The 13,597-nt window shown below is 31.0% G+C and overlaps 3 protein-coding genes across 18 annotated transcripts in view; 2 read left to right on the top strand and 1 right to left on the bottom strand.

Moving 5' to 3' along the window:
* Nucleotides 1-5,355, top strand: part of LOC105202232 — a 24,875-nt gene extending 19,520 nt beyond the window's left edge. For 10 of the 11 annotated variants that reach the window (XM_026137619.2, XM_026137620.2, XM_039456903.1 and 7 more), the window contains one exon: nucleotides 124-5,333. In XM_026137619.2, the coding sequence (XP_025993404.1) occupies nucleotides 124-375 (252 nt within the window). In that variant the 3' untranslated portion in view covers nucleotides 376-5,333. Of the gene's footprint in view, nucleotides 1-123 lie in introns of all 11 variants that reach the window. The other variant, XR_005576225.1, reaches the window with a different exon arrangement.
* On the top strand, nucleotides 5,019-13,504 carry LOC105202234 (dynein assembly factor 4, axonemal). Of its 6 annotated transcripts, none has more exons than XR_005576226.1 (9): nucleotides 5,019-5,313; nucleotides 5,651-5,888; nucleotides 6,094-6,292; nucleotides 6,462-7,185; nucleotides 7,454-7,554; nucleotides 7,628-7,781; nucleotides 8,148-8,472; nucleotides 8,973-12,476; nucleotides 12,926-13,504. XR_005576226.1 is itself a non-coding variant. In XM_039456905.1 (7 exons), the coding sequence occupies exons 1-7, from the start codon at nucleotides 5,071-5,073 to the stop codon at nucleotides 8,352-8,354; spliced, it is 1,866 nt and encodes a 621-aa protein (XP_039312839.1). In that variant the 5' UTR covers nucleotides 5,019-5,070; the 3' UTR covers nucleotides 8,355-8,476. The 6 variants fall into 6 exon arrangements, 1 of the variants encoding a protein (XP_039312839.1); XR_005576227.1 differs by having other exon boundaries at nucleotides 8,973-9,378; nucleotides 10,253-13,504; XR_005576228.1 differs by having other exon boundaries at nucleotides 8,973-9,378; nucleotides 12,326-13,504.
* LOC105202233 (vascular endothelial growth factor A) lies at nucleotides 8,471-9,681 on the bottom strand. Its single transcript, XM_011170640.3, has 2 exons — nucleotides 9,565-9,681; nucleotides 8,471-9,353 (listed from the first exon to the last, which is right to left on the bottom strand). The coding sequence occupies exons 1-2, from the start codon at nucleotides 9,630-9,632 to the stop codon at nucleotides 9,008-9,010; spliced, it is 414 nt and encodes a 137-aa protein (XP_011168942.1). The 5' UTR covers nucleotides 9,633-9,681; the 3' UTR covers nucleotides 8,471-9,007.
* Nucleotides 13,505-13,597: the final 93 nt, after the last annotated feature.

Genomic DNA, 13,597 nt, shown 5'->3' on the forward strand with positions numbered 1-13,597 from the left:
TCAAAAAATCTAAAATTACCTTGTTATTGCTTCTATTTATTTTTCGATAAAAAATTTCAAAAATAAACGGGTTTTTGTTTATAATAGCTCATATTTTTTTAAAACAAGAATGTCTCTTTTCAGGTGTGCCAATGGTTGACAGGAATTGGTTTAGAACATTACTCGCCCCAATTTTTGGACAATGGCATTAACGGAAATAATCTGTTGCGTTTGGAATCGAGAGAGCTGAAGGCCTTGGGGGTTTACGGCGAGGCTAAGGCTCATCTTAAACGTAAATTGAAGGAGTTACGGACGCAGGCCGATCGTGAACGCAAGGAGCGTAAGGAGATGGAGCGAATGCGACGGAAAGCGGAGAAGGCCGCGCGGAAAAAATAGCTCGCGAATAAATTAGACGAGTTTGGTATCAGTTAGACATCCGGTAGGTTAATGCGGATTTTTTGAGCGCGAAGTGCATCAGGGTATCTCGAAAGAGGTAAGGAGAAATTAACAATGGAAATTTATTGGAGCTTATTGCAAAGTCGTCGGGAATATTTATGGTCGTAAATATTAGTAGTTTGAGAGAAAATTGAAAAACAAATTTTCCGTGTAAAATTGGAAAGAGGTTTGCCAAAGAGATGAACTGTGGAACTGGAAATGACGCCGTCCATTTCATACAGGGTGTCACCTAGAAAATTATATAAATTCTTTTTAAATTAAAAGTGTCACATTCATCAAGAATTTTATATAAATATATCTTTTGTCTTTACACTCGCTTTTTCAGGTTTTTTCTTTTACTATCTTGTAATATATCTGAATTCCCAATCTGGAATTCTAAACATAATAATTACGATTATATTAAATAATTGATGCTCATAAATGTTATTATAATTATTTCAAATAATTCTTAACAGTACTTGTGTGAAATGATAGTATTAAACTCTTATAGTATTAATAAAAAAAATTACTTTGTGCATATTTAATTATGATTATGCGAATTATTTGAAATAACTAATAATAATTACAAGTAGATGTTTCTCATAAGGAAACATTTTAATATTACTTATCATTAGGAATTAATCTTATTTAAAAGAATTATTGTTTTAATAATTAATCACAGTAATTTTTGATGAGTTTTTAAATTATTCTTGATGAAACGAGTAGTTATTAGTCTTATGATTAATTTTAATTATTTTTTAATGATAATTAGAAGCACGAAATAATTCGGAATAATTTCTGTGGCTAATCGAAATTATTTTTATTTATTTTTTATGCTAGTGACTTAAATTGCGCCTCTTTGGGGACACCCAGTATATCCTGGCGTTACCTTCGAGATACTCCGCTTCCGTTCGATTACAATCTGTTTCCTTGAACGAGGTCCATGTATTGCGCCTCCGCATTTACTTGTTGTCGCCATACTTATATTGTCGCTATTAAGTATTTTTTTTTCCTCAGTTATTAATATACTATTTAAAAGTGAGTATGTGTGAACAGGCATGCGTGTGTGTGTTTGCGCGTGTGTATGAATGCGTGTAAAGACTCTAGCAATGTAGCTAAACGATCGCGTTCTAAATATCAGTTGGCGGCTGCTCGATTTTCAACGAACACTGTTATTTTATGGAAGAGGTAAAATCGTGAGCCGCTTTTTCAATTCTAAATTGAATCATCTAGAGAACGCGGAAAATGTGTAATAAAACATCGTGTCATACACTCTTTTGTAATTGTATGTACGTATATATAGTATACATACTTATATATATTATATATATATATAGGCACATAAGGATTATTCCGATATTTATTTCTACTACCGCGTTTAACGGCGCTTTTTCCACTATTAAGAATCGATCTTTCAAGTAGACGTTTAAACGTCTTTTTTGTCGTCATCTTCAATTTTATATAAACAATGCGTCGTCAATTATTAATTAATTATTAATTACTTATTAAAGGTATGTCTCTGATCAATTATGATGGACATAAACTGTTGAAGATTTTGTAATTGCCAATGTCATAAACAATTCTATTGTATGTTGAATAATTATGACATTTTGCGTCACAATTTTGCGGAAAATATCATGGACCATTCTGTACAAGTTTAGAGGATGGAAGTATTTGGAGCGCTTACGAGCATTAAGCGGTTTTTATATCGCGCGTACTCTTTATATTAATAATAATATATACACAGTTTATCAATGAGATATATTCATATTTTTTATTAATAAGTATTAAATATTAGCATATATCGTTTAATAGACGTTTTTTTTAATTAAATTGATGTTAAATTATAAATTTGAATATTAATAATGTTTTAATATTGACTAATGTAATAAGGAAATAACGCTTGATATATAATTAATATTTATAATATGAAAAATGTAATTTATAGTAGCAATAGACTTCACAATTTTTTTCTGATATTTAATACCATATCATCGTGTTCTCTACGATTGAGATTTTCCGTAATAAATATTTTGTTGCAATAAACCGTCTGCGCTGTTTGAAGAAATGAAATTGATCAGAGACAGCCCGTACTTTGCAGACTTGTTATACTTACTTTATATAAGAGACTACTTCTTCGTAATTTATATACTTATTCACTCCAAATTTGCTCAAGGCAATCCTTTTATGCACCGAGTCAGATGTCAAGAGAGACTTTGTATTCTCCGCCCCCCTTATTTCTCCGCACAGAATCGTTACAAACGCTCGCGAAAGACTCGAGGATAAGTCCTTCATCGTTGAGCTATAACTCGCGAATCGACTCGAATCGAGTCGCTGTAAATTCTGCGACAGAATCCAATGACATTCCACGTCGGATAAAACGAAACCGAGCTCTAAAGCGGCTCCCACACGAGAGGGATCCTGAGCAAGCAAAGCCGGAGCTATAAACGCGAGGACGAGCGTACTTATTTATAGTAACGTTGAACATTTTTCGCGCTCCACTTTGAACATTTCGAAACGTCTCGTCGCGAGAGTAGTAGTCGGAAATGTTGAAACCTCGGGGTGCGTAGCGTGTGTAAATATACATAATGTACTGAAATATAATTAATAACGATGACTGTAACCGGTGAGATAATATGTACGTGTGTGTGTGTGTGCTGCATGGTTGTGCGTGTGCGTGCGTGCGAGTCGCGGAGCGACGGAAAGCGATTACAGTGTCATAATGTTACTCCACGAGGCATAACTCTGAATTTTTATTGATCGTAAATCCTCATTAGAAGTCCTCCATTAGCTGCATCATTACCCGGCGATTGCTGCGACGCGACACTTGTTGTTTTTGTTGTTACACTCACAACGAATTGCGGGAATGAATCGTCCGTGTTTCTTATAAAAATTGTAATATGATATCAGTTGCTATTGTGGTGAAACGTCAATGGAACGATCCTCCTGCACTTCGATTACCCATAGCGAAACATTGCTTTCCTTCCTTCCTTCGAATACTTCCTGAATTAAGGAGTACAATTGTACACTTGCTAAGGACTTTCTTTTTTAGATCTCGAGGATTTCTCACGCGTTCGGGTGTTCGAGAATCTGAAGGAATCGGAATCTTTTCGTTCTTTGAATTTTCGAACTTCATGATCTTCGTGTCTTTAAATCTTCAGATTTATTCTGAGAATTATTTCTCATATTTATTTCTCAAAACTTTTTAGTTTTTTAAAATGGAAAGTTGGAGAATTTCGTGTTTTTGGAACTAAATTCTTCCTTTCTGGATTTGTTAAATCCTTTTAGACTTAAGAATTTTTGAAATTCGGATTCTTTAATCTAAGAACCAATTAAATGTACATTGTTTTAATTTCATTTAATGTTAAAACCAAATCTTTTATTTTGAATTGACTAAACCCTTGAATTTTAAAACATTTTCAGTTGATCGACTAATTGCTGATCGATTTAATCTCGATTTATTAGACTGCTTAGTTCTTTAATTTAAATTGTTGTAGTCTTTTGCTCCTCGATTTTTTTAAGTCCTCAAATCCTGGATGTGTTTCCGTTCCTTAAGGACCTTTCACAAAACTGACTGAATTATCATAAGTTATATAGCCAATTTTCAACGAATCACTTAGCCACGTAATTACAAGAAGCGCCTCACATACGATCTGATTAATCGCAAAATATCTAGTAGAAGTTTATACAAAAATTTCGCCATTTCTCCTTAATCATATTGCTCGATTGTTTAACACTTTTATATCCGTATTCATAGTTCCTCCTTAAGAAATGAGGATTTTTTTGTTTTTGTCTGTCTTTGTTTGCATAGGGTAAAATGTTATATATGAGACAAAGACAGACAATAATAAGGAATCCTCGTTTCTCAAGGAAGAACTATGAATACGGTCGTTAGCAATTGTACAATCAAGAGGCTAATATGCTTCTCAAGAAAATTAAAAACCACTCGAAATCGGTAAAAACGCAATATAAATATAAATTTGTAACTTTGTAAAAAATAATTAGAGAATTTTATATTTAAAGAAGCATTTTAATGTTTTTAATCTCAATCTTTTGAGGGTTTAAAATGCTTTTTGAATACTGCTCTATGAGACAATTTTTTACATAGATACATTTGTATTTCATTAAATTTGGTTCGATTCGAATGGTTTCTCAATTTTGTTAGAGATGTATTTAAACTTGTGTACTGCTAGAACCGTAAAAATATAATTTAGCGTGATTAGTCGTGAGTGGCAGACATGTTTGATTTTTATGTTATAAATATCTTGAGCTTCAAAGTATGTTGATAACATTTTTTTTATCAAAAAAAAGGAAACGTTGTCACGCGCTTTTTTCATTCGCTTTTGTCAGATCGCGTGTGATTTGAGTCATGTACATGTTTCCATTGATTTTGGAATTGTTGTTCACGCGTAGGAAAAGACGATTGATAAATGTGAGATGAAGACGATATGGAGGTACATGCGGAACGGCAGCTTTTTAATATGTCTACGAAAAGTATTGTCAAACAAATACTCTTGAACGTTTTAATTAAAGGTAATTCGTACAGTACATAAAACTCTAGTTTCTCATTTTTAATTTTTAATGTAATAATACGAATGATTTGACAGTTCATTTATTTAAAAGTATATATTTGTGTTATTAAAGTAATCAATCTGCATGCTCTTGCGGTTGCTTGGATATATTTGTTTGATCGATATTTTACATAAAGCGCTTTGCAAGGTTTTACAACGAACAAGAACGAAAGTTATACCGATTCGAACGAATCTAAATTCGGCTATCATGGCGATAGTTATAAAAGATTATCAGTGGCGACAAACGGATAAAAGAATAATAATTTACGTGCCTCTAAAAGGTCGCCCTAAAAATGTGGATTTATTTGTTATGGACAATTACATAAAGGTATTACGAATTTTTTTTAATATTTACAAATTTTAAACTTAAGTAATTAGGATACTCTCTTCCTTTCTCCTTTTCTTCAAAGTCTGAACCTTCCTCTAGATGTAATTTTTAAATATTTTATTATAATAAGTCAATAAGTAATATATTTAAAATACTTAACCAAATTTTTGAAAGATTTTTATTGAGAATGTGTTTTTCTTGTAATATAAAAGTAATGATAATTTGAATGATTTCTGAAAACAATACATATTTTAATTAAAAAACTTAAAAATATTAAAATATGTATGTGCAAGCATTTAGAAGCAATATTCGAAATGACAACTAATTTTCGTTGAAGATTAGCTTTTCACCTTTTATTTTGGAATTATTTCTGTGGGAAAACGTGCTTGAAGAGGAGAGCGAATGCACTTTGACGGATATTGAGGCTATTTTTTCTTTGCAAAAAGCGGACATAACTATTGATTGGCCAACACTCGAGGTGAAGAACATTACCAAGAGTGAAAAGTGTCACATTAAAAATCGAGTTTTAGAGAAATTGCAAAGCGTTATGGAAAACCGTGCAAAATTAAGGAAAGGTGAGGATTATTAATAATAACAAACAAAAAAATTTCTATTTTTTAATTATGGATAGAGTGATAAAAAGGTATAATTATATATGTAATATTAAATATATATAATTTAATAAGACATTGAACTCTCATGAGAAGAAATAAAAAAAAACAGGACTTTAAAAAAGATAAATGCTTCCATTTTAAAAATAAAATTGATACTCTTTTACAGAAAAACTTCAAAATCTGCAAAAGGAAGCGATAAAAATACAAGTTAATTTGGATACTGAAACATCGAATAAAATAGAGGTTTTGCGAAACAGTCAACGGAAAGCTGCAATGCAAGAGTTCGAAGAATGGCGATCAAATGCGGAAATGCCGATCTTCCAGGACATTTCGGGAAAAGTGCAAAAAAATAGGAAAGCGTATAGGTAATGTTTTAATAAGAGTATACAAAATTTTCAAAGTATTTAAATTATTTTCAAATTTTTTAATAATTAAAAATATAATAAATAAGTAAAATATTAAGCGACAAAACGTAAATTTGAAGATAAATTTAATTGGACTATTTTATATTAAATCAGAGAATTTTTTTAAAAGGCCTCCACTCAAATGGTTCAAGGATGATCTCGACATAATACAATGTCGAGAAATTGATGTAGGAGAAATAAATAAAGAAGGCGGAACAGAAGAAAAACAAAATGAATCTATAACTATAGAAGAATTAAAGGAAGAATCAACTACTGAAGAGAAATTCAAGAAAGGTTCAATCGTTGACGAAGGTATGAAAAAAAAATTAATTGTTGAAGAAAACCTGAAGGAAGACCCGAATGAAATTACTGAAGAAAATCCGAAAAAAGCAACAGTTGAAGAACGTCTGAAGGATGATCATCAATCAATCAATCAAACGGATTTAAAAAAAGACATAAATCTCAACGGAAATGTAGGAAAGAAAAGGGATGTCGGGATAAAGGCAACAACGAATCTGAGCAAAAATGTTAATTTTGAAGAATGTTCCAGTTGTTCCGAGGATTCCTCATCAGATGACGAGATTACATCCTCCAAGTCTCCAACAAATTTTTTAGTTAAGGAAATGGATCAGAAATCCTTGCAGAAGTTCTATACGAACATGGAGAAGCAAAGACCAGATCGGGATTTGATTGATAGAATACTGAAGGGTCAATATCCTAAAATAAATCAAATATTTGATGACCCTACAAAGGCGATTCCACTTCCTAGAAAAAGCGGAACGATCAATGTAACTTTTTCCGAACGGGCCTTCCCCACTCCGGCGAGAGAGAGTTCTCACGTAGAAGAACAGGAAGTATGTATATCTCTAATAGTAAATTTATCATATTGTAAAAATTTTATGAAAATTAGTTTTTCTTTGCGAGAAGCAGAAAGTATTCAATAGATAAATAAAACGTAGAAATATAGAATTTATTTCAGTGAGTATTAGAAATTTATTTCATCATAGAAGAAAATCTTGATAAGAATTAATTTCTTCAGCAACAGTTTAAATTTAGACTTTTAAACTTTATCAAGCATAATTTTTAATGTGGACATATGTTTCAAATGCAGTTTGTTTTCAGTGGCTCTCCAAGCAAGCGGAAGCTAGAAGAAAAACAGGATTCGTTGCTGAAGATCTTTGCCCTGAAGAACAGGATCCGCAATGGCTTAAAGACAAGGGCGAGTACGTTGACAAAAATGCACGTTGTCACATATTTTCTAATTTTTTAATTAATTTTAATTATTCTGTATTACAGTGAGTTCTTCAAGGTGGGAAATTACTTAGCTGCTATCAGTGCATATACACATGGAATTAAAATCAGCGACAAGTTGGCGGCGCTTTATGTGAACAGATCCGCTGCACATTATGCTCTTGGAAATTATTATAGGTGTATCGATGATTGTTCTAAGGTAATGGAAATTACAGTGTTATTTATACAGACAATTTTTTCTAAAAATATTTCCCAGGTTTAAAAAATTAGTTAAATACATTTTTATAAAAATACATTTAAAAATATGTATGTTTTAGATTAAATAATAAAAAATTAAAAGTACAGAAATTAAAATGATAAAAAATAATTAAAATTATAAAAATATAATATAAATATAATATAAATATAATATAAAATTAATTAAACATTACATCAATTAAAAATATAATTTTAAAATAAAGAGAAAATAAATATAACATAGAAGAGAACTTCAATTTCTAATATTTAATTTTTGATTTAAAATACAAAATATACTGCGGTTTAAAAAAAGACACTTTTTTTATAGGTATTAGAACTGATGGAACCAAAGTGTGAAAGCAACAGGGTATCGCGAGCAAGGTGTCACGCTCGTCGAGGTGCTGCGCTTTGCAAATTATCCGCACCACAGCATGGAATCCCCGAACTAGAAGCTGCGTTGAAACTAGATCCGAATAACGAGAGCATTAAACGCGATCTTTATACCGTTAGACAATATTTTAATGTAAAGGAATGAAAAGAAGACGACTGTGGCTTAAATTTTCCCTCTGTAGAAATTTTAGAATTTTTCAACTTATTTATTTGCCAATAAGTTGCTGTATATATGATTCATACAGATAATTAAAATATAAAAAGTAAGTAAAATGCTTCTTTAAAGTCTATATAAAAAAATATTGCTTCTTATGTATTTATCATACAGTATTTTCTATTTTATGTGATAAGCTTTGTTTTAAACTTAAATATTTATTTAAAAAAAATGAAATACAAAACAAAAATATTATTGACGTAAAAAGTTTTCAACTTTCTTCTTTCTGCAACTTGTTAGTTTAGAATAAATCTATGAATTTGTCTATATTGCTTTTATATATTTCTAACGTTTAGATGCAATATTTTCCCTTGCTAATGCAATTTGACATAATCTAGTCTAACTTAATTAATCTTAGATCTACGTATACAATTCCAAGATGGAAAGTTAAATTAACTTTTTAAAATAAACGAATTTTTGATGCATTCCAAAAAACATCTAGAGTGAAGAAAGATCATTTTTTCTTTAGTTTCGAAAAAGAGAAATTCTCTTTTGAGAAAATGAAATTCTAATTAAATAAATTATCATTTTAATTCGTCGTTTGTCTAGAGATCAGTTGCTGTCTTCGAGATAGTTTTCCTTGTTCAAAACCTGGAATTCTTCATAGCCAGAATTTTATCCATGCAGGCGCACTTGGTATGCTCGACAGCATGGATGACTTCATGGTGACGATCTCGTTGTTGATCAATGCGATGTCTGACCATGAAAACGAGGCTGACATTTCTGGTTTCGATCGGGATACAGATCTGTTTGGAGTCGGGACAGCACCCTGATCCAACGCAGCGTGTCAGAACCGTAAATGCAGGATAAAAAGCTTCGTCCGGTCCGAGGCCTACGGTCAGGAGATCCTCCACTGGGATTGCTCGTGGTTGGGGCAATGAACATTGAAACTGGTGCACCAGCTGCACATGGCTCAAAAAATCACTGTCTCTATATCGAACGAGAACGTGTACAGGTAATTAATTAAAACTGAAGCAAGTAAAAGAAAGAAAAGACAATGAAAAAAAAAATCAAGAGAAATAAGAACCAAAAATTCAGAGATGAAAAACGAAACAAAAAAGAAAAGGTTAAAAATTAAAAAATTTGATGAATAATCATGTTGTTAAAGAAATTGAAAAATCTGAGTACATTGTCCTCTTACCTATGATGCTTGCCAACGACAATTAATGCAACCTGAATGCAGATTACCAACAACAAAAGTTTCTTCATCTTTGAAATGAGACTCTCTAAATGAGCTTTCACAAGTTGTTAAATCACTACAGTATCTTATCGATAAGTATAAATCAATGATTACTGTAATATTTGTAAAGACACACTTTCGTAGAGGTAATCAATAACTTTGCTCAAAAATTGAAAATAAATTGGGGTTATTGAATAGCGATCACACTACAATATTTTTCGAACTTTAATTTCTTTCGTTGATAATTATTCTTTCAAAAGAATGGTTTTATGAATGAAACAGTCTTATTTTTAATTAAACGCGAATTAAAACGGAATAATTGAACTTCAGGTGTGCGAAATCCTTTAAAGATCTTTAAATCTTTTTAAGATTTTTAAATTTGTTTCACTCTGGGTCGAAGAATGAAAGAAGTAAATAATCCAGGAAAGTAAGACTTAAAATCTTTTTTCAAGTCAAAAAGAGATTTTTCTTTTAGGAAGAATTCTTCTTTCACTCAATTCCAAACTCTCATAAGTTAATTTTCACACTTCCGTCAATTTTCACTTTAGTCAACTTCAAATTTTATTTTTGAAAGTATCCCTTCTTTCCTTCAGAAGTATTTAATTAACCATTCCGATGAATTTGATACGCAGTCGATTTTCTCTTCCAGAAGCCAACTTTCTTCAATCTTTTCTTCGAACTTCACGGCTTTTTGCACCGAAGAAGACCACTGCAACTACCGCCAAGTTCTGAGATCAGAATTCTTTCATTCTGTGTATATACGTAACTGTTATCCAGCTTTCGCCTCGCCTACCTTCTCGTCTTCCCTTCTCCGATTTCTTCTCTCTCTCTCTTTCTCTCTTTCGTTGCCACTTGCTCCTTGATTTCTCTTCGCGAAGAGGTCTTCCTGCGACTTCCCGGTAAGAGGAGAAGATTTAAGAAGGGATCAATCTAACCGTTCCAAGAAGCTCTTCGAAATAACCGTAATTACTGAAAGTACCTCGCGTGACTTTTCTCTTTCTCGCTTCATTTCCTTCATCTTCTGAGTGCTTTCTTCTTCCTTATTTTCTCTCCTCCTCTTATCTGGCCACCTGGTTTGGGATGCAGGAATCGGGGGAGCGCAGCGAAATAAAGTGAAGAGATCACGTTTTTAAATTTAATAGTTAATTGAAGATACTTAATCGTATGAGCTACTCACAATCTTAAACTTTGCGTGTCATTACAAATTTTATATTAAATCTTTTAATTTTCGATTTTTTTTAAATGATATAATTAAAAATTGATTGGTCTTTAAAACAATTAATTATTAGATTTCTAAGGAAATTTATAAAACATCTCTCAAAATGTGGATCTAATACATTTATACTGCAGTCAAATGTAAAGAAATAAACACAGAAAATAAAAAGTTGTTTTAATATGTGAAAAATAGCTTTTGGCTGCTCATTTTTAATAGTGGAATATTTAACTTCTAATAACTTTTAATAATGGAAACGATAAGGAAAATCACCGCACTGCTGTGTATATGATTCATCTACAATAAAAGAACCAAGAATATCATTCATTTTTGTGAACGGGAATCACCTTTGATGGGGATGGCAATTATTAGCATTGCGACTTATATGGCTGAGATACAATCTATTACAGTAATATGTATATATAAACGTCTACGTCGTGTCTAGTCGAGTATTCTGAGAGTCATTCTAAAGACTCATTTCCTTATTTCCATAAGAATCGTGGATTCCCGGCTGTCGTTTAGATATAATTAAATATACAATAGGTCTATAAATAAGCAAAAGAATTGCAGAGGAAAGTTTAATGCGTGAATAATTACAATGCTTGTAACTATAATTAATTTATTCTTGTAATGTATACAAAATTGCTTTAAAAATTTTTGAATATAGGGAACAAATATATAAATATAAAAATAAATAAATAATGAATATTAATTTAAAAATATTAAATTATGCTATTGTGAGTGTGCGAAATCAGAGAATAAAATAATATTTTTTAATATAATTTGTATTCTGTTTTTTTATAAGTGGACAATGTTACAAGTTGTTTTTGTAGAAAAAAATTGTTACTTCATTAATATATGAATTTCTAAAATCAGCGCACTTGTAATCGCGCAATTTTATTTCTCTCATTATAAATAATTGATTTGTGCGCATAAAGTACGATACCCATGAATTAAACACAAATCCGGATAATTGTTTCACACGATTCAAATGAGGTAGGTTCTTTGTTATCGCGTCATCAATACTCAGATTGAGGAAGCAAATTAAAATTCCTTACACAGATTGGACCAGAGTGGGTCATCGAAAGTCCTGACAAAATTCGCAATGCTTCAACGATCATGTTTCAAAGATTAAGTCATCGTTGAGTGAGTCATAGTATTCATAAATAAGTGGATGACCATCACAAAAAATGGTGGCAATTATATTACTGAATATATAATAAAAAAATGAAGATAAAAGATTTCATGGTTGAATTAGGAAAATAAAAGAGCTAATGCTATCGTGAAAGATTCGATAAATATCTATTTGAAATTTAAAGTCAATGGGGTTCGTAACAAGATCGTTGATGATAGTGTGATAGTCACTGTTAATGGTAGCAATTAAGTCTACGAGTCATCTTCACTACCATAGAAAAATCAGAAACAGCGTTCACAGTCCAGATTCAATTATAGCATAGATTAATCATTTCGTGTAATTATAAACTAGGCCGTATCACATTTTATTTCTAGAACAGGAACCTGGTCAATGAGTTACAAAGAGGAAGTTACGTCTGCGATGAGTATACCCATGGTATTCGAATAATTACGTCAGTTTATACGTCATTCTTACGTACTTTTGATTATAACTTACGTATGAATGACTTGGCAAAATAAATCCTTGGTAAAACATTTTTCTCAGTTCTTCCAGAATTTTTCAAAATTTTTATATAATTTTATAATTTTCTCACATTTTTTATACAAATTGGAACATTTTTCAGAAAGTTTACATCTTTCTCAGAATTTTCATATATATTATTGTAATTATGAAATATCCTAAGATTTCTAAGATTTTTTGTTTTATAAATTTCTGATGAAATGTTACAAAATCTAAAAAAGTTGAAAGTATTTGTTAGAAATTATGAGATGAGAAATTTCAGAATATTTCTTATGTATGAAAAATTCTAAGAGAAGATGTAGACTTTCTGAGTATTTCTAAAAAAATGTTCCAATTTGTATAAAAATATACTTAATTGGAAACTTGAATTTTTTTCCCCTGAATAAATTTAAATTCTACTCTTTAAGTAATATAATTTACAAAGATGTTTGACTTTTGCATATGTTAATGTACAGGATAATAGCACGCTGTGAATGACGTCATTAATAAGGGAACTCCCGACATAGGAAAGAAGACATCTACGGCTACGTGTTCCCATCTGCGTCACAAAACGGGGAACGCCTTCATGATGATTAAGCCTTTCTCAACAGTCGCAATATTCCGATGAAATCCCTTTGCAACTTTGATCTGCACCGTACACTTACTTGTGTAACAAAAAATAGGATTGAAAACGTAAATCATCCTAATCACAATATTAGTAAGATCGAAAGGAATGTTATGAAGATGGTATATATCAGCTAAGATCCTTTGAAAAAAGGAACTGATGAAAGTGTTTTAATAAATTGATTATTATATCAGTAACTAATGATATTTCATCAGTTGCTGAGCACTGCTAGAATTCGAGCCTAAGCCTTTCCGCTTTCTGAGGTAGACACTGTCGTTGAGTTATAATTTATTGATTCTATATTTATCTAAATGTCCTACATAAAATTACCTATTTATATATTATTACTTTTATATATATTTAAATATGTAATAATATATTTTAAAATAAAAGTATATAATACATGCTTGTATACCTTGAGTATACAGAATATATGCATTTTTCCTACTTTTTCATTATCATACTTTTATAAAAACGTCACAAATAAAAATAATAAATTATAATAAATCTTAACGTACAATTT

Source organism: Solenopsis invicta, chromosome 13, assembly GCF_016802725.1.
Source record: "Solenopsis invicta isolate M01_SB chromosome 13, UNIL_Sinv_3.0, whole genome shotgun sequence".
In the NCBI taxonomy this organism is placed as follows: Eukaryota; Metazoa; Arthropoda; class Insecta; order Hymenoptera; family Formicidae; genus Solenopsis; species Solenopsis invicta.

Bases quoted from the DNA above. Each gene is read 5' to 3' on its own strand.
- LOC105202234 (XM_039456905.1), top strand. From the start codon at position 5,071: ATGCTCTTGCGGTTGCTTGGATATATTTGTTTGATCGATATTTTACAT. The intron at 7,186-7,453 runs GTATGTATATCT...GTTTGTTTTCAG, and splicing joins CTCACGTAGAAGAACAGGAA to TGGCTCTCCAAGCAAGCGGA. The intron at 7,555-7,627 runs GTACGTTGACAA...TCTGTATTACAG, and splicing joins TGGCTTAAAGACAAGGGCGA to TGAGTTCTTCAAGGTGGGAA.
- LOC105202233 (XM_011170640.3), bottom strand. From the start codon at position 9,632: ATGAAGAAACTTTTGTTGTTGGTAATCTGCATTCAGGTTGCATTAATT. The intron at 9,354-9,564 runs GTAAGAGGACAA...CGTTCGATATAG, and splicing joins GTCGTTGGCAAGCATCATAG to AGACAGTGATTTTTTGAGCC.